The sequence below is a fragment of the Ornithorhynchus anatinus genome, chromosome X2 (genome assembly GCF_004115215.2).
Source record: "Ornithorhynchus anatinus isolate Pmale09 chromosome X2, mOrnAna1.pri.v4, whole genome shotgun sequence".
Taxonomy (NCBI): domain Eukaryota; kingdom Metazoa; phylum Chordata; class Mammalia; order Monotremata; family Ornithorhynchidae; genus Ornithorhynchus; species Ornithorhynchus anatinus.
Genome location: NC_041750.1, coordinates 13612179 through 13638562, shown reverse-complemented (window position 1 = coordinate 13638562; position 26384 = coordinate 13612179). Strand labels below are relative to the sequence as shown.

The window sequence follows — 26384 nt, the reverse complement described above, 5'->3', positions numbered from 1 at the left end:
TTAATCCCCATTTTACAGATGAGGGAACTGAGGCACAGAGAAGTTAAGTGACTTGCCCAAAGTCACACAGCTGACAAGTGGCCAAGCCGGGATTCGAACCCATGACCTCTGACTCCAAAGCCCAGACTCTTTCCATTGAGCCACGCTGCTGAAGACACTAATTCCCCCAAGTGCTATGTGTAAGGCTGACGGCTGTTATAAAAATGCTTTATTCTCCACCTTCTCACCATGAATTCACAGAGGTTCCTCTTGACAAACTGCCCCCAACTTATAGGCCAAGGGAACAGGCCAGCCCAGGCGGAGAGCTGGCAGCATCAAAATGCTGAATTTCAAATCCTGGCCAGACTGATTAACAAACAGTAGAGAGAGTCCAGGAGGAAGAGGGTTGGGATACTAAGCCCTTACATAGGAGGGGTCGAGGAACCCAATTCACCCCATTGGCCCCTCCGATACAAGCCACCGGAGTTAGGATGGGGCAATCTGTCTTCTGTCAACTGCTAATGAGGGAGTTTCTGTCACGTTTGAGGATTGACAGTCCGGATATTTGAATCTACCAATCCTTGACTGTGCAGACTTTCACACGTGAGCTCTAGTAAGACTCTCTTGTCAAATACTGAATACTTTTCATGTTTGAGCGAAGGAAATGAATATACATTCAGGGTCTTTCAGTAGCTTGAGGTGTTTCATTACTAGCTCTCCAAGGCTAGGTCAGGTGAGAAACTTTCTTCTCTGAGGAGTGGTCTCCATTTTTCTTTTCTACTGGGCACTTGGGAGGATTCAGTCTCTAGCAGCAGAGTGGAATCAGAGAGAATGAGGAATGTCAAAGCATTTTCAATGTGTACCCCAAAGAGAACAGCCAAGTAAGTCCATTTGGCAAGAAGCATCCCAGATGTGACAGTCTGGCCCAGAACGATAGCTATTTGCTTTCTGCTCTGCTCACCTGGTATAGGACACAATGTCATTACCCAAGTAAACGCCGTTTACTCTCAAATAAAAGAAGGGAGCAATGAGCTCCCTAAAACCAAGTCCAAAACAAGAACCCAGTGCTTTGGTCCAGCACAGCGATGCTGCACCTCTCTTCATCTCCCACCCTCCATCCAATCAAGCACCGCAAGCTGGAGGGGCCAATACGCAGGCCAGGCGATGGAAGTACCATACCTTCAGAGTAGCACATGCCGTGTAGTTAACATTGGGCAAAATTTCAACAGGTTCTTTAAACATGACCCGAAATGTGTTGGAAGATCCATCACAGCTGAACCCAGTGTCATTCTGGCCTAACACAGTATTGCTGTCTGTGTGGATGATCTGGCAAACAGATGAGCAGAAACATTTTTTTTGTATTGGTTGAGAAAGACACAGCTCAGGAGAAACATGATAAGAGCAATAATCATAACTGTGGCCTTGGCTAAGCACTGACTCTGTACCAAGCACTAAACTACACGCTGGGATAGAAATGAGATCATCAGATTGGACAGAGTCCCCATCCCACATGGGGATCATGGGCTTAAGCGGGAGGGAAAATAGGAATTGAATCCACACTTTACAGATGAGGAAACTGAGACATAGAATAGTCAAGTGATTTGCCCAAGGTCATACATACGGCAGGCCAAGTGGCAGAGCGGGGATTAGAACCCAGGTCCTCTGCCTCCTGGGCCCATGTTCTTTCCACTAGGCCACACTGCTTTCCACCTGGCATTTAAGCTGTATCCCCTTGCCTCTTCAAATATGCTAATAAGCTACTTTATTCTTGAGTATGGACACATAGGAACTCCATAAAGATTTTAGGTTTCTAACTCCTCTCTGGGAGGGGTGAGCAGGCCCATCACACCCACTCACAGAAAGAAGTCCATGGCAAATGCAGGAGATAAGCAGAAAGAAATCAAAGGTATCTGGGAAAAGTCCTTCAGGCGTGTCTCTCAAAAACGAGGACAAATACTGTTGGTGCTCAACTCAAAATGGCCTTTTAATACCTTCAACCCAGATGCCTGTAATGGGTAGCCTGGACAAATACTCTCAACTGACTTTTTGTTTGTCAGCTGACTTAGAAGGGACAGAAAAACAAACTGAGATTCCGTCATCACAGTCCAAATGCATGCCAAAGTTTAATAGGAACAGATTGATCTATAGTAGTGGCCCCCAACCACGGGAATCTTTCGGGTCTCTGCCGGTGGCTAGTTATTACTGCGCTGATTAAAGTGGATGTGAGGAAAAGCTGTTCAACTGTTTTCAAAGAGTTTAAAACAGTGAACACCATTACATATTTTTTAACCACTTACCCTACCTATTCAACAAGCTACTGTCAGTTTCAAACTTTTCAAAATATAAAAATGAAATTACTATTGGATCACTATTCTATCACTGCACTCGATACTTTGACATCTTTTAGAATGAAATTGCCTCTTTCATTCAAATCCAATGAACCACACCAAACCTACCCTGAAAGGGACTGGGTAGGAATTTTTAAAGAGGAAGCAGGAAATAGAGACATTCCCAGATTACCGCAGAATTTGAGTATTAGTAAATCAACTCAAGAGAAGACACGCCAAGGAACTTGACTAGAAAAGGGACATGGACAAGGTCACAAAGCAAGAGATGTAATACCTGTATGTTGACTTGATAATCCGTGGGCCCATGTATTGATCCATATAATCCAAACCCAACTACAAATATCCTCTTATTGACTGAGAACCTGAGATTTATTCAAAAAAGACAAGTCAACTTTCTGACAGACAATATCACACAGCTATTTCCAATCGGTTTCCCAACTTGAATGAGTTAATGAAGTTATATGGGATGAAGTCACTCATACAGCAATGCTTTTCAAGATCAAGAATGGCTTTTCGCTCACTGCTTCTCCGTCCCCATTAAAACTACAAACCCCCATTCAACTCAGCCTCTCTACACATTATTGAAAAAAAGATGGCCTGAAACATTCGGACACAGGTTTATGCAAGGGACAACTAAATCATGGCATTGCTAGGCTGTGTGCTGGAGCCTCACTGTGGGGAGAAAACCAGGTTTGCTGTAGGTTAACAGGAGGAGAGTTCTGCCTTCCCCACCCCACACATCAGCTTTCTGCTGTGGCTTGCAGGTCTCAAGGAGAGGATGCGCTTCTACAGCAGCACAGGAAGACCCCAGCCCAGATGACAGTCCACTCTCACCTTTCTCCACTACTGGAAGAGAAGTTGGGCACAGCTAAAATCAATCAGTGGTATTTATTGAGTTTGTTCTAGGTGCCGAGCACTCTACGAAGCCTTTTAAAAGGAGGTAATCCCAAATTCATTCAATCGTATTTATTGAGCACTGTGTGCAGAGCACCATACTATGCACTTATTCACTAGTGTATCCAGATGCCCCAAGAACTCAGCCCCTAATACTAAATCATATCTGCAGCTTATCCCAGGGCAAAAAGGAGGCAGACCAGGGAATGGTTGGTAGTAGAGTAAAACACTCCTGGGAGTTGTGGGGGGGCGGAGGGTGGGGGAAAACGGCCCAGGACAGTACAACCAAAATCTACAGGGCAGATAATTGTGAGTAGGTTGTCCACCTTTCGGTGGTGGTGGTGGTGGGAGGGCAGTAGGGGGGCTCAGGTACAGGGAATTTAAGCTTCTTTTAAGACATTCAAAAATGTAAGGAATACTGAATCGAAAACACTCTTCTCCAGACTCAACAATCCCAATTCATAGGCTGTCTCTAATGCTCTAAGCTTTTTTGTCCCTCTTCTCTGGATCCTCCCCACTTTTCATTCACCCAAATACTCTAATAAAGATCCATCTCTTTGCCAGCAAGAATCATGCCTACCGACTCTGTTGCCTTGTACTCCTCCCTCAAGGGCTCAGTTCAGTGCTCTGCACACAGTAAGTGCTCAACAAATGCCATCAACTGACTAATCTGATCCTGCAGATTAGGGCCAATGGATTTCTTCCTGACTCTTGCATGTCACACTCCTGTTAATTATCTCAAGACCATGACTTTTTAATAACGGCAATTCACTGCTGTCTCAAATTCAGCATTTTTGGCACTTACGATACCCTGGTCTTTTTTCTGCAGTACTCGGGCTTAGCCAGCTTTTGCCCATCCTATTTAGTGTTTGTCTTTTGTTTCTAAGGGTATTACCTTGCATCTGTTCCCACTGAATTTCAATTTGTTTAGTTAGGAGCAAATTTTTCCAGTTTAGCTATACTTGAGAAGGCAACACTAAACCGCTTTCACTGGTTCTTTGAGTTGGGTTGCATGGGCTATCATTCAACAGTCCCAAACTTCTAATCCCAGGTCATCAGATGCAGTTAAGTACCACTGGTTACTCTTCTCTTCCTTCACAGTGAAACTGTTCTAAAATCTGCCAGAAGCTAATCAGACTTCCAGGTGTTAGAGTTCTTAAACTGCCTTCATTTGGCTGCATAATTCCAGAAAAACACAGATAAACTTGTCATATCCTGCCAGAGCTACCGAATCAGCCTACCCGCTGTCCTTCCTGCCTCCAGCCTTCCCCCTCCAGTCCATACTTCATTCTGCTGCCCAGATTATTTTTCTAAAAAAAGTTCAGCCACATCTCCCCACTTCTCAAAAGCCCCCAGTGGCTGCCCACCCACCTCCGCATCAAACAGAAACTCCTTACCGTTGGCCTTAAGGCACTCAATCACCTTGCCCCCTCCACCTACCTAACCTCGCTCATCGTACACTAAAACCCAGCCCGTGCACTTGGATCCTCTAACACCAACCTACTCTGTACCTCGATCTCGTCTCTCGCCATCGACCCTATTTGGCCTCCCATCTGCGGCCCCTGGGCGCTTGGGTCCGTCTGTACCCTCTAAGGCACTCTGATACCCGCCCCACTCCCAACCCCTTAGCACTTATGTACAAATCCTGATACCCTGCTGCTTCCGCAAGCTGTAATTTAATATCCGTCTCCACTAATAGATCGTAAACTCCGTGAGGGCAAGGATGTCTACCAATTCAAGCGCTCAGTACAGTGGTACTGTAAGCACATGGTAAGTGTTGAATAAATACCTTTCACTAAATACGGTCACCTAAGGGGTGTATTAACAAAGCCTCATGACAGCTCTAGACTAAAGCAAATAATGTCCAAAGAATAATCTAAAATGGTTATAAAAGAAGCAAAAGTGAAGAAAGTTTGTTTTTAAAAGTCATCTAAGTAGATTACAGACACCACTCTTGTTTCTCTTTACTGCAGGTAGAACAGAGATTATTTTACAGTTTAACAAGAAATTCATACACACACCAACACCCACATGTATAGAGAGATCTCAAGCTCAGAGAAATGGTCACGGAAAACGAGTGGGGTAAATACTGGGGCCAACCTTATCCTGTCGCTAGTGCCACTGTACCCCCAGCGGCTCTCCACCTGCTGAAAACGGTTTATACTGCACTCCTTCCCTCTAAGGCAGCAGCGTGGTCTGTCAATGAATTCCACTCGTGGCTTGGGATTTACAGTGAAGTGAAGAAATAGGCTTACCACCTCACGATCTGTGAGAATGCCTGACTGAGCAGGACCTGGAATGAAGCACAAACAAAACAGGGAAGGCACAGACACCAAATGCAAAAGAGAAAATGCTTTTGGTCAACGCATTCCTACAGCACCTGACAAACTTTCTCTGTTAAAGATACTAACTTCAAGATTGCATTTTATCCCACTAGTCTTGGTTTTGGATGAATGTATAGGAAGTATCGATATAAGAGATCAAAAGATCCTGAAAGGGAAAATGCAGTTACATCACTCAATCAGCCAATCAATCCATCACCCTAGTCATAAATACGGCTATCTGACCTTCAGGTTTGAAGCTGCTGCTCCTGACAGTGATTATTTTCATCGGAGCATGTCAATGGGGCTGTTCAGGCCGATGGGTGACAGTCAATCCCGTCTACCATGTGTGCACATAAAGATTGCCCCTTGCTGCACTTCTGTATCTGTTCTCTACGGTGCTTGGGCACCATTTTCATTTCTCCCCTTTTGGTTGATAATCTTCCTGAAACCTCCGTTCTAAGACAGTTAACTCATTTCTAATGGTCGGAGGCCAGGCTCACCTGTCCTCTGCTGCTAGCTCCTGCTGCAATACCACATCCTCTGAAGTTTTGCTTCACTGGCTCTCGGAAAGAATTTCTTCTGTATACCCTCATTTACAGTTTTCTCATTCCAGCTCACTCACTATCCAAAAGTTGTTTGGCTATCCCGGGGGCTAAAGTGAAACATTCTTTGCTGTAGCAGGTGGTCGCAAGCAGGCCTCCCTGCTGGGCAGGGGGAGGTTGGGGTGAAGAAACTTCGGGAAACTCCTTCCTTCTTCCACTTTAGACCTGGAGCTTGAAGTGTGTGTGGGCTCTTGGTCCTCTTCCAACTTGCTCTGATGCTACACTCAGGTACTAGGGTGGCTACTCAAGAAATTACATGTGAAATCACCTGTTACCACCAGGCAGGCAGTCCAGGGTCTCGGGCTTAGAGGGATGGAGGAAAAGTGAGACAGCTGGGGCCCCGACTCCTGGCTGAAAGGGCTGAGGCAGCGGGATGCCACTGCAGCAAAATAATCTTCCTGTCAGAACGGCTGTTCCAGTGAGTTTTTCTTTTACCAGAAGCTCATTCCAGCCTGTTCTGGTTGACTTTCACCTTTGGGAGAGTCTGCTGTCACCCACTCTCCTCCCCACATTCTACCCACCAAGGTGAAATGTGAGGCACATTGCTTTATTTTTAGTGGACTTAACTATGCCAGACCATGCAACCCTGGAGAGGGTGCAGTTTAGACAGCCAAATTCAGCAAGAACATTTAGCTCCGCTTCAGCCATGGAAATCCTTGGCTGAGTATAGGTTCTCTTGGGTACTTCGCCCTTCTTCAAACTGTCAATCCAGAGTGCTTTGCTAATTCCATGAGTGGTTCCTATTCATCTGCGTGTCTTCTTGGGTGCTCCAAGAGCCCAGTGATGAGCAATCAGATAGCAGGTTTCTTCATGCGAAGGACTCACAGATTACCGATGATTCTCCCAGAGGATCAGATCACATTCTGATACCAACTTTTAGATTCCTACCCTGCTTCTCTCCAATGGTTACTGGGAAAGGATAAGAAAGACCCTTAAAATTTGGACACATGCAGCCATATTATCATCACTGATGATGATGATGACGATGATATGGCAAGCTTAGGTTCGGATAAACTTTTAGGGGTAGTCAAATTCTCTTAATAGATGCCAGGTCTACTGATGGTGTCAAATGCTTTTGTAAGGTTTATGAACCACCCCGTAGAAGTCTTGAAGGGGTTTCTGGCACTTCTATATCTGCCCCTTAGCAAAGGTCACGTCCCCTGGGCCATCCTCTCTCATGCTACATGACCCAATAACTACACCCTATTTTCCCAAGGGCACACCTTCCTTCACAAACTGCTCAGTTACTTTTCCCTTAGATTAAGGGAGGGGGGAGATAGAAATCACAATTAATTCAGAAGAAAATTGTGGAGCACTGAGATTGGTTCTCAGTGGTATGAATCACAAGATGATAGGAGTGCTGACAAGTTGCTTGGATAGCCCAGTAGTGAAAGCTAAAATAGCAGTGGTGAGCAGGCAATCTGGGGGAGGTGCAGCAGGTTGACGTGTGGCCATGGAAAACTGTAACTATGCAAATTGGTAGCCATGGAAGTCAAAATAGTAAGAAGCAGTGTGGCTTAGTGCAAAGAGCCCGGGCTTGGGAGTCAGAGGTCGTGCGTTCTAATCCCAGTTCTGCCACTTATCACCTGTGTGACTTTGGGCAAGTCACTTAACTTCTCAGTGCCTCAGTTCCCTCATCTGTAAAATGGGGATTGAGACTGTGAGCCTCACGTGGGACAACCTGATTACCCTGTATCTACCCCAGCACTTAAAACAGTGCTCAGCACACAGTAAGCGCCTATCAAATACCAACATTATTATTATACAGAATTTTAAGTGTGGATACTCAAAACCATGGCTGGTGAGAGAAACCTGCATGGCACACACGTGAACAGCTTTTCAAATCAAATTGTTTCCAGTAGTACACAGGACTCCCATAAAACTGGCCACAGCCAGATATACTGGGATTTTGTTGGCCACCAGGGAGGCATGAAAGGCTCAAAAATCTCACATATGAAGTCAGAGAATAATAATTATGGTATTTGTTGAACACTTACTTTGCGTTAAGCACTGTTCTAAGTGCTGAGGTAGATATACGATAATCAGCTCAGCTGCAGTCTCTGTCCCACAGGAGGGCTCCCAGTTTTAAGTAGGAAGGAGAATAGGTACTGGATCCCCATTTTACAGAAGAGGAAACCGAGGCCTAGAGAAGTGAAGTGACTTGCCCCAGGTCACACAGGGCCAATGGCAGAGCCGGGATTATAACCCAAGTCCTCTGACTCTCAGGGTCAGGCTGTTTCCACTAGGCCACACTGCTTATCCTAGGTCAAACTAGTTCATCCGGGACTGGATTTGTTTTTTAATCTAGGCAGAGCACAGGTACTGCAATGGATAGGGATGAAAATTGGACAGATCTAGGCAGGTACATAAAAAGCAGAGGATTTTGGCAAGTAAGAACAGGAAAATCCCCTTCCAACTATATAATGGAAACAGATGGCTCCAAAGGGCTGACAATCCCAATCTGACACTTATCTCAGATCATTCGGACATCCTGAAATGTCTGGGATCTCAGCTTCAAATAAAGATGAAAGGATTTGGTGGGGATGGTGAGGGGGAAATGGGGGAGAGAGTCTAATTCACTGTCAAAAAAGAAAGCCTTCCTCTACGGCGCACAAAATTGGCCTAGCAATTTCTATTTTGTCAAAAGTCCACATGAAAATTGTCAAGTTCCCACAGCCTAGGATGCACCCTTCATCCCCAGAGCAGTTGAGGGCTCCCAAACTGCTCACCTCCTCCACGCCCCAACCCCTGGGCTACGAACAAGGACAGACTTAGGGGACCTCCTCCAGTCTGCTGCCACCTCTGGATCCTGCCCCTGTCCCATATTAGCACCAGTTCACAGGATCCTTGGGAGGGTAGATTAGTTCCAGGATTCCAGGATTCCCTCCCAGGGTTCTGCTTCACTCTCGGTTGCCAAGATCCTATGTCTGTATAGTCGCCTGGCCAGATCAGTCTGCAAATTATTTTTTGCAGGGGTTAGGTGTGTGGAGATGGAAGTGAGGACGTAGACCAAATCAATAACCCTTCAACCTTTCTCCCAAGTGGATGGGTACCAACCCAGGAATCCTACAACCACCCTGACCTCCCAAGAGTCCTTGAGATTACTGAAGTCAGTCTGGAGCTAGGCTGAGACACGGAAGGGACTTGGTAGCACCCTGGGTTCTAGGAACCTAGAACTTTGGTGGCCCCCAAAGGGCCTGTATACCAAGGCCTTGTAATGACCAGCTAACCGGCACTGTCCTGCTGCTAGACTGACCAGGAAGATACCAACTCCAAGGGCCATCGGGATATTCCAGTCTTCTTTCCGATACATCTGGAGGAATGTTACAAAGTTTAAAATGTCCAACACCACACGAGGACCCAGTGATCCTGCCCTCCAAAACCAAGTCCCAGCTAGAGGAAGGGGTGACAAGTCCAAAAACCCCAGCCTTGCAATATCACCTCCTCTCAGGGGTTTCTGCAAGCCCTGCATAAAAATAACTACATGCTAATCTGCCAGAAATGCTGAACTGAGATGACACAATTTTCTAGAGTTGCGCAGAGGAGATCAGACTCACCAGGCACCTATCTGAAAGGTCACCCGCGGCCTGTTTTGAAGAGCCCAGCGTCACTGGGGAATCTGTTACTTTCCTGACTACTTTAAATATGAATATGCAGCACTGTTATTCCATTGTAAGATACTACTAGAGCCAAAAAAAAAGCGTGAGCTAAAACTATGCTTGAATGATGGCAGAAAATGTGTTCTTTATCTTGGAGACATGTAGAAAGGTTCAATATGCTTACATTTTTGCTTTTGAAGATTCGCAGCATTACAAACCACCTTAACTAAATATTGCAACCAAGAGGAATACAGCAGATATGTAATATATACACTAGATAATATATACAAACACAACAAAAGACAGTCTTTGCGTGCACCAAGTGGTTAGGACTGTCAGTCCTGCATTGGCCTGTTTCAGACCCATACACACCTATAAGTAAACTTCTCCATCAGTGGCCCGGTCTTCAAAAATACATATATATATCTGCACCTATAACACACACATGCACGCGCGCGCACACACACACAATATATATACACACTATATATATACACATATATACTTACTAAGTTATTTGGCTTAATTTAATAGAAATGGTTACATGAGATAATAGCAATACATTGAAGTAAATCTGATATTAGTGACTGATAAAATTCCCTTCCTCAAAGACAATTCCATCTAACTCTGAGAGAACACTGTTGGTGCTTAATAAGTGAACATCTCTTCCAAGCATTAAATTAGCCACACACTCAAGCTAGTTCATGCCAGATAGTCCAGACACTCCTTTTCTCAGTTACCTGCCGCAAATTCTTCAATGGTCATCAGTGGGAAACGAATTAAAGACAACGCTTTGCCCAAAACTTTCCGCTTGTTCTCAGGCGTCACCTGAAGTTGCTGTCGTTGACATTCTGCCTCTGACCACCGGACTACTGCATTAAATAAACGAACTTCTCGAATACCCAGGGTATCTCTCTCTAATACGGCAACAAGGGTGTCTAAGGTAGAAAAGCAATAACTTTATAAAGCACTCCAAATTGACATTTTTTCATATATACATACACACACACGCACATACACACACACGCACAAAACTTCAGAAGTTGGGAGCTTTGGGGAAGACTGTTTTAAAAATTATCCTTTTCCCTGAACAATGATCAGATTGTTTCACAGAGACCATAAGCTTCAGGGAGCAGAGACATATATCTTCCAATACCAGAGATGAACAAATTAAATATCCCTCATGGGGAAAGTACTTAACTTCTTTGCTGGAAGGAGCCCCAGGATTTGATCGCCTATCTGATCAGATCAGAGATTTAGAGAATGATTTTGAATGTCCTGTTTCATTCAATGTTTTAATGACCCTAAACCATGAAATTCCACCTGCACACATCTGGCACCGAGTTTGGTGTTATTTCCTCATCGATAACAAAACCTGCTGTGGGTCGCCAAACAATCCAGTTAGAAGCAACCATGCAGATGCTCCCCCAGCCCAAACTCCAAAAAAAAAAAAGGAAGAAAAAAAATCAAATGGAAAAAAAAAATACATGATTGACCTGCCTGGCCTAGGGAATACTGGCTTGCCCTGAGCTACTGACAGACAGGCTTCTTCAACGAGTGGGTGTGGAAAACACAGATGGAGGATCACAAACCAGTTCTTTCCCAGTAGTTACAAAACTGGCTCCTAGATGCCTGAGCTGTGAAAAACGTAATCTGCAAATCAGATTTGAATGATGGTTAGCTATACCATATCTAAAAGGTGTCTGGGGTGAGGAGGTGGGTTCAATCTGTTATAAACATTTGAATTTTAAAAAACATGGAATGGGGGTAGAGGTGTTTCAGGAAACAAATTACCTAAATCAATGTCTGTAAAACCCTCTGCATTGATGGCATCCGATGTGTTTTTGTCTATATTCTCCAAGCAGAGACTGGCCAGCTGGGGTTCATCAAACAGTCTTGCCTAGCAAAAACATCAATGATAGATTAGGAGTACAATCCTTATTTATGGGATCATTTTCCTGAAGGCATTACACTTTTCATTAATGCTTTTATCAATATTTGCCAGCTGTGTGATATTAAGATCTAGGAAAGAGTATTTAGACAAACTCTTAAGGAAAACAGAGATTCAGTTATTGGGCTATCATTTTCAAAAGTGCACAACAACTCATAGCTTACAGGAAAGTGGGGGGAAGGGCGAGAGAAGAAAACCCCTCACAGAACAAATGTAATCTAGACTCCCTTCTGTGCAATTAAGCCATCTTTTTTGGGATGAATATACCAATAATCAGTCTGAAATCACACTGATGCCAATAAATGTTCAAAGCCAATGTCGCTTATAAGTCAAGACTGGATACAGATATGCATATACCCACGCTCCCAGGTAGAGCAAGGGAAGTTTCCTCTGCTACAGAATAACTGGTCATTGGGAGGAATAAGCCACAGATTACACACAATAGAAAATTTAGGTCAAAAGACACAAGTAAAAGCTGACCCATTTCTATCATCAAGTATTAAATATAATAGAAGAGTGAGACTCCATTTCTTTATGTCTCTCTTCAGAACGGTGTGATCGGGTGTATAGGCCTGTGATTTGCTTGTGCTCTTATGGGGAGGGTAATGGGAGAATCAGTGAATAATACATTATGGATGTTTGCTAGATAGGTGACCCCTCCTGGGAGATTTATGAAGTGGTATTAGTCTCTGTCTAGAAAGAGCCCATTTGCTCTCCTCCCTTAACTCAAGCAGATTTGACTCCCTCTCTTGGTAATAAGATCCTAAATAACCCAGTTGGGGAGGCTCCTGTGGGGAGGAGATTCCACGTGACGAGCATGAATCCTCCAGGATTCAGAACAGCAGCAAGTACTAACTTCGATCAAATCTCAATTGGCATGGGTGAGGAGTAAAGAAAAAATTAAGATACACACTAAAGCTGGATTTAAGAGGCCCAACCCAAACTACCTCAAGCCCAACAAACATGGAAAAACTCAGGGTCCAACCTACTCAAATCCCAAATGTTTTAGAGCAACAGTCTCTAGGAAAGGCAAAGACTCATTTAAATGTCCTTTCTTCTGACTCTCTTCCAATTGGAAGATAAAGTCAGAAACACAACATTTAAATGTGCATTTCCCTCCTTCTGCCTTTTTTCCCCCCTTAGGGCCTAGTCCACTGTGGGTTACAGCCAGAAGGAGGAAATGGGGAGGGGGAGGAGAGACTATTCGACCCCAACCCAACCCCACTAATTTCAGCAGTTCCACGGTTGATGCATTCTGTGTGCTAAGATACGTCAATCAGGAGAAATCCTTCATGATAATCCAACAAACAAGCAGTTTAAAACAGCTCCTGATCGACTGTCTTCAAAGTTTAAATTACTAAGTCACCTGACCTTGTGGCCGGGGACAAGGGGAGCAGGATTTTCTGTGAAGTTCTAGAGGAAGGGACCCAGGCCAACTGCATTGAGTGTGTGGATGGGGCGGCAGACCTGCAGGGAACTGAAGGTGGGGTGGGTGGAAGAAGGACAAGCGGGGAAGAGAATTTAAGAATACTTAAATTATGCTCTTCTCCTGTTTTCAATTATTTAGGAATTAATAGGAAGCTACCCTCCTTTTGATTATGTCTCATATCTCTGCCAAGTCCCTTCCTCCGGAGGTGACCCCTGCAGCGGGGGCGGGAGGGGTGGCATCCAACCGTGGCCCATGCGGAGCAGACCATCCGCCAGGGATGTGTAGTTGGATGGGGGACAGAGAGGTTGCTCCGGCGGGGATGTGGGCAGGGGGCAGTGTCTCTGGCACTCTGCTTAGGAGCAGACCGTCTGCCAGGGACACACATGCAGAGGGGGCCAGAGGTCTCTCTGTATCCGGGAGGGGTAGTCTGGGGGGAGAGGGGCCACTCCGGCGGAAGCAGGGGGATGGAGATTCTGGCATGCAGCTGTGTGGGTGGAGAGGTACAGAGAGGCCATTCCAGAGAGGCACATCTGGGGAGCAGACCGTCCGTCCACCTAGGACACGGGCGGGGGAAGGGAGAGGGCAGGCTGGCATCAGACTGCATCGTGACTGGCAGATGTCAATCATTAGGGACACAGTGCCGTGTTGGGCCTTAGTTCAACTTTTTCTACTAGGGATTGGTAGATTTGATAGGACGCCCAGATGCATACGTAATCCAACCCAGCGCCTCTTATGCAAATCGCACCCCCATCATGTACCCATTTCAGCTTACTGCTGACTTGACCTAACTCCACAGATTCTGGGCCCACAGGACCTGTAGGCTGATCAGGTCCAATGGGACTTTAACTCTTTTCTCCTGGTTTCACAGATATACTATCTTCACATTAACTGTATTTTTCTTGAGAGAACTTTTCAGTTGCAAGCTCAGTTTTAGCCATGATTCTATACAGGACAAATCTGGCATTTAGTACTTAACACTAAATATTTCAAGGGTCATGTAATTGAAAGTAAGGCCCATGTCACCAGTCCTGCCTCTGAGTCTACAACGCAGGAATCCCGACATCAACATTGCAGCTTAGTTAACAGAAAACAACTCGGAATCCAAACCAGACCCTCCCTCCCCTTCCCCCCCTCCCCATCTTTGTTCTCTAATAATAATGTTGGTATTTGTTAAGCGCTTACTATGTGCTGAGCACTGTTCTAAGCTCTGGGATAGACATAGGGGAATCAGGTTGTCCCACATGGGGCTCACAGTCTTAATCCCCATTTTACAGATGAGGGAACTCTCTCCTGCCCCCATTGAGTCTGGGTAGATTCAGGGCTGTCTCCGACAAGGGAGGGTAAAGTAGGGTTACCCATGCACCAAGATATCATTTTTAAATACTGCATAATCCCAGGTCAACCAAGAAGCATGCATAAAAAAATGCTAAACCATGGGTTTGCTTGCTTTCTTGTCACTACAAGTTTCACTGCAAAATGCTATTCCCCACTCTCCCATCTCTCCCCAACCCCCAAACTCAAAGTGAAAAAAGGATGGGAACCTATCACCAGGAATCCTATTTTTCTTATATAACTGCCATGCTCTTGGTCACTGCACAGAAACACAGTGCTAGAATAGGTGATTCTAGCACCCCAAGGAGCAAAAAGTCAAGTTGCTCTTTTCCAACTAGACTAGAAACCCAGAAGACTGAGGGAGAAGTGATTTTCCTGATTCTAGGACAACACAACCAAAGGCAACAAGAAGTGCGGCACAACACAACAAGAAGTGCAGCACGAGTTGCCCGGCATTTTATGGAATACTTTTGTTGGACCAGCTTACACCTGTTCAAAATGGGTAATTCAATCAATCTATCAAATTTATTGAGTGCTTACAGTGTGCATAGCACTCAATATAAATTCAATAGCAATTCAATAGAAAGGCTGCAGTTTTTCTTATTCTCTTTCACAAAGGGCTATAAATGGATAACTCTTTCTTTGTTGCACTGAAAAGTGATCTCCAGTCCACCAAGACAGCCACACGTGAAGCTCGTGGAGAAAACAGACATCTGTAAAGAGCTCTACAGGATTCTTACAGCAGCCCAGCTGGAACAGAAAACTCCAACCACAATTTCCAGTATAGACAATGAGAGAAACTGATCATGTCTACCAGAAAGCTATCAAGTCATCAAGACTGGTTCAATATAAATGTCTCAAATCAAATAATCTACTTATAGCAAAATAATCACTGCTCCACCAACACTTTGCAGTACCTCTTGACTCAGACAAAAGACTCAGACTTAGATTGGGAGCCCCATGGGGGGCAAGGACGGTGTCCTCCTTGACTTTACCCTAGCATTTTAAATAGCACTTGACACAATTAAGCGCTTAACAAATACAACATATTTTTTAAAAAAGGGGGAGGGAGGGGGGAAGAATGGCAGCTTACAGAAACCTAGGTTGCCACATGCCAAACGAGTACAAGACCACACACGCCAAGTGGGAGTCGGGCCTGGGGTTCTAATCCCGGCTACACCACTTACCTGCTGTGTGATCTAGGGCTGGTGCAGTGGATACAGCAGAGGGCTGGAAGTCTGATGGTCATGGGTCCTATTCCCGGCTTAGCTACTTGTCTGCTGTGTGGCCTTGGGCAAGCCATTTCACTTCTCTGTGCCTCAGTTACCTCATTGATAAAATGAGGATTAAGGCCGTGAGCCCCATCTGGGACAGGGACTGTGTCCGACCCAATTTGCTTGTATCCACTCCACTTAGTACATTTAGTACAGTACCTGCCACAGAATAAGCGCTTAACAAATACCACAATTAACCCAATGGCATACTTGCTGAGAGCTACCGTCATGGAGGGGACCGCCTGCTTAAATACTTACACAAGTTCTTCCTCAAATTAATAATAATAATAGTAACTATGGCATTTGTATTTATGGTACTTATCTCTCATCAAGAGATCTCTCCCTGAAGAGATGCTGCAGAATCCCAAACCTGCTCCCAACATTAATGAAAGCAACTATCAAGACATCGTATTGCCCTCCATGGTTAAGAAGACCTAGCCAGAGCCCTTTTGGACTGTCTCCTGAAAACTCTCACTGACTGAACACTCACAGAATCAAAATGTGGCTTCTGACCCGAGCGTGGCACAGTGGACAGGACCCGTGCAGCACGTCAGATCCTGGGAAAAAGTGCAAGGGGCATCACCAGGATCTTTTGATGGCTTTTGTGATCCTAAGGTAAGCATTTGAAACCCTCAGGAGATCCGGACTCTAGAAACAGCTTGGGAAATTTAGCTGCCCTCAGACTTTCATTAATCTGCCAAGGTGGCCGTACAATGACCTGACCGGTCACGTCACAGACAGGGGTGGGTTGGCTGACCCATCCCCCATTACTAATGGGGTTGAGCATACATGAGGAGTAGAGCCATTCTTCTTCAATTTTCTGGCATGGCCCGATCCAGAGCTACGTCATGCACTCATCGCTGATGCAGCCCAGGATCCCGAAGCCCCACCCAACATTACAGCCAATCACTGCGAGAAAGTCCATTCCCTCTCCCTCCAGCTATTTTTGACCTGGCCACCCACAAGACTGGGCAGAGATTGCCCCGCCTCCCCCGCCTCCAGAAGCTTCTGGGCTCTGTTTGCCAGGAAACCAAGGAGGAAGGGGCACCCGGGGAGGGGAGCTGGAGGGGAGCCCCTGCTCTGACTCTGCACTGCCTTTGGCCAAAGTGAAGAAAACCCAATTCTGCCGTTCCCCAACGCAGGCCGCTTTCCAACACGGCCGTAGCCGACCGCAGCCATGCCAGCTGCCACAGCCTTGGCCCCCAGCCACTCCACTTCAGTTGCCTCCGCTGCCTCTGCCCAAAGCCATCCCCATGTGTACCTTTTCCCCCAGCCCCAGGCTAGGTAAAGTACCAGTACCATCTCTCAGTTTCCACTTATCGCCCCACTGGGGTCAGAAAGGGGAATAAATAAAAGGAAGAGCTTACAGGGTCATTTTTATTTACCCAGAGGGGCCGCTCATGAGATTCGGGGGACTTGTTCCGAAATGGAACCTGATGAGCTGTACACCAGTCTATGGGAAAGCCAACCCCTCGATACAGCCACTCACAATGTAGCCAGGTTTTCCGGGTACACATCACGACTGCTATTACTAACCACTATGATGCAAGGAGAGATTTGGGTGCAGAGCTGAGCATATGCTTCTACTCCTCTACAAAATTCTTCCAACTCCAAGTCTACAATCAAGCAATGGCATTTATTGAGCCCTAAGTGCTCAATACTACATGCTTGAGCAAGTCCAAGAGCAGCAAAGTACATGTTCCTTGCCCTCAAGGTGCCTACAATCTAATGGGGGAGGCACACAAAAATTTACTTGTAGATAGTGTAAGCCAGAGTAAGAACGAGTACGAAGCAGGAAACAGTACAGATGCATCAGGGTGAAATAACTGAACAAATAATTGACTAGACAGATAAATCTGTAAATAAAATATACACATGTCCATGAATGCTGAGGCAAAGAGCACTTCAAGCTACGTCCAAAGTCCAAAGCCAGTCATTCAGGAATCACTCTATGCAGATTCTTAGAGGCCCACACCCAAGCAGCTGTGCCACTGGTTGAAATCCACATCACTCAATCAGCCAGACAAGATGGCAACCAAAATATGGGCTTATGCATCAGCCTGCACTCAGGAAACCATACACACAACCAACAATCGATGGTGACAACCCAGTGTTAAACAATGCCCCAGAACTCTGTTACTATGGACATGGAATTAGAACTTCAAATCAAAAAGCTGGCCCAATTCTTTGGCAAACCATTACCCAGAATGTAACAATAATAATAATAATGATGGCATTTGTTAAGCACTTACTATGGGCCAGGCACTGTACTAAGCACTGGGGTGGATCCAAGCAAATCGGGTTGGACACAGTCCCATGTGGAGCTCAAAGACTCAATCCCTATTTTACAGACGAGGTAACAGAGGCACAGAGAAGTGAAGTGACTTGCCCAAGGTCACACAACAGATAGGTAGTGGATCCGGGATTAGAACCCACGTCCTTCTGACTCCCAGGCTCATGCTCCATTCACTACACGATGCTGCTTCTCAGATGAATGTGGCAGATGAAACTCCAGGTCTACAGGGCTAAAGTTCTGCCCAACTTTACCGCTTTGAGATTTGGATCCCCCACAGCTGCCAGTCAACTGGCATAAGTGACCCTTCTTGACTATACTCAATATCAAATGCCAAGACAATAATAATAATGATGATGGTATTTGTTAAGCGCTTATGTGCCAAGCACTATTCTAAGCACTGGGCTGGATACAAGGTAATCGGGTTGTCCCACTTGGGGCACACGGTCTTAATCTCCTTTTACAACCACAAAAAACACATTCCCGGAAGAAAGTCAACATTCCCACCCAGCTGTACTGGGAGTGAGACATGTGAGGAGAATGGATAAGATTAGGATATTAGTGTCTGCCTCCCCATCTAGACTGTAAGGTCATCGTGGGCAGGGAACATGTCCACCAACTCTGTTGCACTGTAATAATAATAATAATGTTGGTATTTGTTAAGCGCTTACTATGTGCCGAGCACTGTTCTAAGCGCTGGGGTAGACATAGGGGAATCAGGTTGTCCCACGTGGGGCTCACAGTCTTAATCCCCATTTTACAGATGAGGGAACTGAGGCACAGAGAAGTGAAGTGACTTGCCCACAGTCACACAGCCGACAAGTGGCAGAGCTGGGATTCGAACTCATGAGCCCTGACTCCAAAGCCCGTGCTCTTTCCACTGAGCCACGCTGCTTCTCTGCTTCTCTGCTTCTCTAACTGTACCCTCCCAAGTGCTCGGTACAGAGCTCTGAACAATAAATACCAGTGATGATGATTAGGATATATCCAAACATTGGCTATAGGGTAAATTGAAATTGAGAAAATGTAAACCAGGACAGGGGAAATGTTTCAAAGATACATCAAATCAGGCTGCATCGAAGCAGAGGACCACTGGGCAACTGCTGCAGGCAGAATAAGGTGCACTATAATCAATAAGGAGTGCTGTCTTTGAGTAGGGGCTTTCAAGGGGACTATGAGACAAGAAGATTAAAGCAAAAACAGTACCAGGCATTGTACTCAGCGAACAATGACAATGTAACCAAGGACAGTCTTCGGATGTTTCACAGTGTGTTTGGGACTGCAGGTTTGGCATTGGCCATTTCAGCTACTCACACACTCTTACGTTACTCTTCAGTGCATCTTCTTGGACTGTGTTTCCCCACTCCTCAAAAAACTCCAGTGGTTGCCCATCCACCTCTGCATCAAAGACTCCTCACCATTGGCTTTAAAGCACTCAATCACCTCGCCCCCTCCTACCTCACCTCACTACGCAGCCCGCACACTTTGTCCCTCTAATACAAACGTTCTCACTATTCCTCTGTCTCATATACCTCGCTGCGAACTTCTCACCTCCGGCCTGAAACACCCTTCCTCCTCATATCAGACAGATAATTGCTCTCCCTAGCTTCAAAGCCTTATTGAAGGCACATCTCCTCTAAGATGCCTTCCCTAAGCCCTCCTCTCCTCTTCTCCCACTCCCTTCTGTGTCATCCTGTCTTGCTCTCTTCATTCGTCCTCCCTCCTATCCCCACAGCACATATGTATATATCTGTAATTTTTTATTCATATTAATGTTTGTCTCCCCCTCTAGACTATGAGCTCATTGTGGGCAGGAAATACGTCTGGTTGTTGTTGTAGTGTCTTCTCCTAAGAGCTTGATTCATTCATTCAATTGTATTTAATGAGCGCTTACTGTGTGCAGAGCACTGTACTAAGTGTTTTAACTTTGATTTTGATCAGGTCAACCCTTAGTCAAGTCAACACCCGACCCTGGTCATCACCTGCTTATTAATAATATTTTATTGTATCATGTTACTATATTACAGCTTTCACATGTTATTGTTAATTGTTCTCAGTGCTGCCACCTACCACTCTGGCCTCACCATGTCCTTCCACTCCCCCAGCCCCATCTGCCCCTCCAAATCTTCTCCTTCCCCTCTCTCGCCCAGCCCTTTCCCGCTCTCTCCTCTGCCTCCTCCCCTCCTCCTCTCCCCTACCCTAGAACCCCACTTTACCAGCGCCACCCCTCTTCCCCCTCCCCCTACGCTCCTCCCCACCAAACACCCTCCTCCCACCCTCCTCCCTTCCCTCTTCCCCACCGACGCCCCATCCCAGTCCTCCTGTCCCACCACCACCCCTCCTCCCCCTCTCCCCACCCAGGGCCCCACCACCTCGTTCCCATCCAAACCTTCCCCTCCCCCCGCTCTCCCCCACCTCCCGCCCTTGCACCCACAGCTACTTTCAAGTGTGGCCTCTGGAATCCCCGCTCCATTACAGGTAAACTGCTTTTCATCCTTGACCTTTTCCTTTCCCGCTCTCTCCTCCTCCTCGCCCTCAGGGAGACCTGGCTCACTCCTGAAGACACGGTCTCCTCCACTGCTCTCTCCAGCGGAGGCCTCTCCTTCTCCCACTCCCCCAAACTCACTGGAAAGGGAGGCGGCATCGGCTTCCTTCTCTCATCCCGATGCTGCTTCCACACTATCCCTCTCCCTTCCCCCTTCCCCTCCTATGAAGCCCATACTATTCGCCTCTACCACCCCCTCCATATACTTGTAGCCGTCATCTACCACCCTCCTGGTCCCACCTCCGACTTCTTCAACCACCTTGAACTCTTTCTCACCTTCCTTCTCTCTGCCCACTCTGATCCTCGGAGACTTCAACATTCACATGGATGTACCCAGTGACTCCTCTGCCGCTCGTCTGCTACTGCTGCTCGACTCTGCCAACCTCCTGTTCCACCACACCTCGCCCACTCACCAACTTGGTCACACCCTCAATCTCATCATCTCCTACCGCTGCACTACCTCCTCCCTCACCAACTCTGAAATCCCTCTCTCAGACCATAACCTTCTCACCTGCCTCCTCTCTCACACTCTCTCCCCCTGCAAATCTGTACTACTCCCCCACAGAGACCTCTGCTCTCTTGATCCCATCCATCTCTCCAAAAGCATCTCTCCCCACCTTGCCCCCTGTCCTCTCTTCCCATTCTCGATGATCAGGTTACCGCTCTCAACTCCACCCTCTCTACTCATCTCAACTCAATCGCCCCCCTTTCCCTCCGCTGCTCTCGCTCCACTAACCCACAGCCCTGGGTCACTGCCTCTGTCCGCCTCCTACGCTCTTATGCTCGAGCTGCTGAGCGCTCCTGGCCAAGGTCCAAGCACCAAGCCAACCTTATCCATTTCAAATTTATCTGTTCCTGCCTTAACTCTGCCCTCTCCTCCGCCAGGCAAAACTTCTTTTCTTCCCTCACTGACACCCATGTCCATCACCCCCACCAATTGTTCCGGACCTTTAGTTCTCTCCTCAGGCCCCCTGTTCCTCCACCTCCCCCATCCCTCACCCCCAACGATCTGGCCACCTACTTCATCACAAAAATGAACACAATCAGGTCTGAGCTCCCCAAAGTCACCCCTCCCCTTCTGCCTCTCTCCCCGCCCAACTCTCTCCCCTACTTTCCCTTCTTTCCCTGCAGTATCCTCAGAGATCTCCTCCTTCCTCGCAAGTGCCACACCCTCCACCTGTGCTTCGGGCCCCATGCTCACTCACCTTATAAAAAACTTAGCCCCTTCCCTCCTCCCCTCCTTAACTCTATCTTTAACCACTCAGTCTCCAAAGGCTTCTCCCCCTCTGCCTTCAAACAAGCCCATGTCTCCCCCATCCTAAAAAACCCCTCTCTCAACCCCACTTCCCCTTCCAGTTATCACCTTATCTCCCTTCTACCCTTCCTTTCCAAGCTCCTAGAACGAGTCTACACTCGCTGCTTAGAATTCCTTAACTCCTATTCTCTCCTGGACCCCCTCCAATCTGGCTTCCATCCCCTCCACTCTACCGAGACTGCTCTCTCAAAGGTCACCCATGAACACCTTCTTGCCAAATCCAATGGCTCCTATTCTATCCTATTCCTCCTTGACCCCTCAGCTGCCTTTGACACTGTAGACCACCCCCTTCTCCTCCACACCTTATCTCACCTTGGCTTCACGGACTCCGTCCTCTCTTGGTTCTCTTCTTATCTTTCTGGCCATTCATTCTAGGTCTCCTTCACAGGCTCCTCCTCCCCCTCCCATCCTCTAACTGTAGGAGTTCCTCAAGGGTCAGGTCTTGGCCCTCTTCTGTTCTCCATCTACACTCACTCCCTTGGTGAACTCAATCGCTCTCACGGCTTCAATTATCATCTCTATGCAGATGACACACAGATCTACAGCTCTGCCTGTCCTCTCCCACTCGCTTCAGGCTCGTATCTCCTCCTGCCTCCAGGATGTGTCTACCTGGATGTCTGCCCGCCACCTAAATCTCAACATGTCCAAAACTGAGCTCATCATCTTCCCTCCCAAGGCCTGTCCTCTTTCATTCAATAGTATTTATTGAGCGCTTACTATGTGCAGAGCACTGTACTAAGCACTTGGAATGAACAAGTCGGCAACAGATAGAGACAGTCCCTGCCGTTTGGTGGGCTTACAGTCTAATCGGGGGAGACGGACAGACAAGAACAATGGCAATAAATAGAGTCAAGGGGAAGAACATCTCGTAAAAACAATGGCAACTAAATAGAATCAAGGCAATGTACAATTCATTAACAAAATAAATAGGGTAATGGAAATATATACAGTTGAGCGGACGAGTACAGTGCTGAGGGGATGGGAAGGGAGAGAGGGAGGAGCAGAGGGAAAGGGGGAAAAGAGGGTTTAGCTGGAGAGGTGAAGGGGGGGGTGGTAGAGGGAGTAGAGGGAGAAGAGGAGTTCAGTCTGGGAAGGCCTCTTGGAGGAGGTGAGTTTTAAGTAGGGTTTTGAAGAGGGGAAGAGAATCAGTTTGGCGGAGGTGAGGAAGGAGGGCGTTCCAGGACCGCGGGAGGACGTGGCCCAGGGGTCGACGGCGGGATAGGCGAGACCGAGGGACGGTGAGGAGGTGGGCGGCGGAGGAGCAGAGCATGCGGGGTGGGCGGTAGAAAGAGAGAAGGGAGGAAAGGTAGGAAGGGGCAAGGTGATGTAGAGCCTTGAAGCCTAGAGTGAGGAGTTTTTGTTTGGAGCGGAGGTTGATAGGCAACCACTGGAGTTGTTTAAGAAGGGGAGTGACCTGCCCAGATCGTTTCTGCAGGAAGATGAGCCGGGCAGCGGAGTGAAGAATAGACTGGAGCGGGGCAAGAGAGGAGGAAGGGAGATCAGAGAGAAGGCTGACACAGTAGTCTAGCCGGGATATAACGAGAGCCCGTAGCAGTAAGGTAGCCGTTTGGGTGGAGAGAAAAGGGCGGATCTTGGCGATATTGTAAAGGTGAGACCGGCAGGTCTTGGTAACGGATAGGATGTGTGGGGTGAACGAGAGAGACGAGTCAAGGATGACACCGAAATTGCGGGCCCGAGAGACGGGAAGGATGGTCGTGCCATCCACGGTGATAGAGAAGTCTGGGAGAGGACCGGGTTTGGGAGGGAAGATGAGGAGCTCAGTCTTGCTCATGTTGAGTTTTAGGTGGCGGACCGACATCCAGGTGGAGACGTCCTGGAGGCAGGAGGAGATGCGAGCCTGAAGGGAGGGGGAGAGGACAGGGGCAGAGATGTAGATCTGCGTGTCATCTGCGTAGAGATGGTAGTCAAAGCCGTGAGAGCGAATGAGTTCACCGAGGGAGTGACTGTAAATGGAGAACAGAAGAGGGCCAAGAACTGACCCTTGAGGAACTCCAAAAGTTAAAGGATGGGAGGGGGAGGAGGCGCCAGCGAAGGAGACCGAGAATGACTGGCCAGAGAGGTAAGAGGAGAACCGGGAGAGGACGGAGTCCGTGAAGCCAAGGTGAGATAAGGTATGGAGGAGGAGGGGATGGTCGACAGTGTCAAAGGCAGCAGAGAGGTCAAGGAGGATCAGAATGGAGTAGGAGCCATTGGATTTGGCAAGAAGGAGGTCATGGGTTACCTTAGAGAGAGCAGTCTCGGTAGAGTGGAGGGGACGGAAGCCAGATTGGAGGGGGTCTAGGAGAGAATGGGAGTTAAGGAATTCTAAGCATCGATTGTAGACGACTCGTTCGAGGATTTTGGAAAGGAAGGGTAGTAGGGAGATAGGGCGATAACTGGAGGGGGAAGTGGGGTCAAGAGCGGGTTTTTTTAGGATGGGGGAGATGTGGGCATGTTTGAAGGCAGCGGGGAAGGAGCCATTGGAGATTGAGTGGTTAAAAATAGAAATTAAGGAAGGGAAGAGGGCAGGGGCGATGGTTTTAATAAGGTGAGAGGGAATGGGGTCCGAGGCGCAGGTGGAGGGGGTGGCACTTGCGAGGAGGGAGGAGATCTCCTCTGAGGATACTGCATGGAAGGATGGGAAAGTAGGGGAGAGGGTTGGTGGGGGGGAGGGGAGAGGCGGAGGGGTGACTTTGGGGAGCTCAGACCTGATTGTGTTGATTTTCGTGAGGAAATAGGTGGCCAGATCATTGGGGGTGAGAGATGGGGGGGGGGAGGAACGGGGGCCTAAGGAGAGAGTTAAAGGTCCGGAACAATCGGCGGGGGTGACGGGCATGGGTGTCGATGAGGGAGGAGAAGAAGTTTTGCCTGGCGGAGGAGAGGGCAGAGTTAAGGCAGGAAAGGATAAATTTGAAGTGTGTGAGGTCGGCTTGGTGCTTGGACTTTCGCCAGCAGCGCTCAGCAGCTCGAGCATAGGTGCGTAGGAGGCAGACAGAGGAGGTGATCCAGGGCTGTGGGTTAGTGGAGCGAGAGCGGCGGAGGGAAAGGGGGGCGAGAGAGCCGAGATGAGTAGAGAGGGTGGAGTTGAGAGCGGAGACCTGATCATCGAGAGTGGGAAGTGAGGACAGGGCGGCAAGGTGAGGAGAGATGCTTTTGGAAAGACGGATGGGATCGAGAGAGCGGAGGTCTCTGTGGGGCAGTAGCAAAGATTTGCAGGGGGAGGGAGTGTGAGAGATGAGGCAGGTGAGAAGGTTATGGTCAGAGAGAGGGATTTCAGAGTTGGTGAGGGAGGAGATAGTGCAGCGGTAGGAGATGACGAGATCGAGGGTGTGACCGAGTCGGTGAGTGGGCGCGGTATGGTGGAGGGGGAGGTCAGCAGAGTCGAGGAGGGATAGCAGGCGGGCGGCAGAGGAGTCGTCGGGTACATCCATATGGATGTTCAAGTCTCCAAGGATCAGAGTGGGCAGAGAGAAGGAGAGAAGGAAGGTAAGAAAGGGGTTAAGGTGGTTGAAGAAGTCGGAGGTGGGACCGGGAGGGCGGTAGATGACGGCGACAAGTATCTGGAGGGGGTGGTAGAGGCGAATGATATGGGCTTTGAAGGAGGGGAAGGAGAGGGAGGGAGGAGAAGGGATAGTGCGGAAGCGGCAACGGGGTGAGAGGAGGAAGCCGACACCTCTTCCCTTACCGATGAGTCTGGGGGAGTGGGAGAAGGAGAGGCCTCCACTGGAGAGAGCGGCGGCGGAGACCGTGTCTTCGGGAGAGAGCCACGTTTCCGAAAGGGCGGGGAGGAGGAGAGAGCGGGAGAGGAAAAGGTCATGGACGAAAGGTAGCTTACCTGTAATAGAGCGGGGGTTCCAGAGGCCACACTTGAAAGTAGGTGTGGGTGCAGGGGGGGGGGGGGGAGGGGGGGAGGGGAGGGTTTGGATGGGAAGGTGGTGGCGGGGCCCTGGACGGGGAGAGGGGGATGAGGGGTAGCGGTGGGACAGGAGGTCTGGGATGGGGCGTGGGTGGGGAAGAGAGAAGGGCGGAGGGGGGGAGGACGGGGTTTGGTGGGGGGAAGAGTAGGGGAGAAGTCTTCCTGACTTCTCTATCACTGTGGACGGTACAACCATCCTTCCCGTCTCTCAAGCCTGCAACCTTGGTGTCATCCTTGACTCGGCTCTCTCATTCACCCCACACATCCAATCCGTCACCAAGACCTGTCGGTCTCACCTTTATAATATCGCCATGATCCCCCCTTTCCTCTCCACCCAAACGGCTATCTTACTGGTACAGGCTCTCATAATATCCTGGCTGGATTATTGTGTCAGCCTTCTCTCTGATCTCCCTTCCTCCTGTCTCTTCCCGCTCCAGTCTATTCTTCATTCTGCTGCCCGGCTCATCTTCCTGCAGAAACGTCCTGGGCATGTCACTCCCCTTCTTAAAAATCTCCAGTGGTTGCCTATCAACTTCCGCATGAAACAAAAATTTCTCACTCTAGGCTTCAAGGCTCTCCATCA

At 47.9% G+C, this 26384-nt stretch overlaps 1 protein-coding gene across 1 annotated transcript in view; it reads right to left on the bottom strand.

Annotated features, from left to right (window-relative positions):
• BTBD2 (BTB domain containing 2) overlaps positions 1-26384 on the bottom strand; it is a 61939-nt gene that overhangs the window by 885 nt on the left and 34670 nt on the right. Inside the window, exons 4-8 of the mRNA XM_029052430.2 lie at positions 11541-11646; positions 10487-10684; positions 5322-5514; positions 2602-2689; positions 1159-1305 (exon numbers count right to left, since the gene is read on the bottom strand). Coding sequence (XP_028908263.1) covers positions 1159-1305; positions 2602-2689; positions 5322-5514; positions 10487-10684; positions 11541-11646 — 732 coding nt within the window. The remainder of the gene's footprint in view (positions 1-1158; positions 1306-2601; positions 2690-5321; positions 5515-10486; positions 10685-11540; positions 11647-26384) is intronic.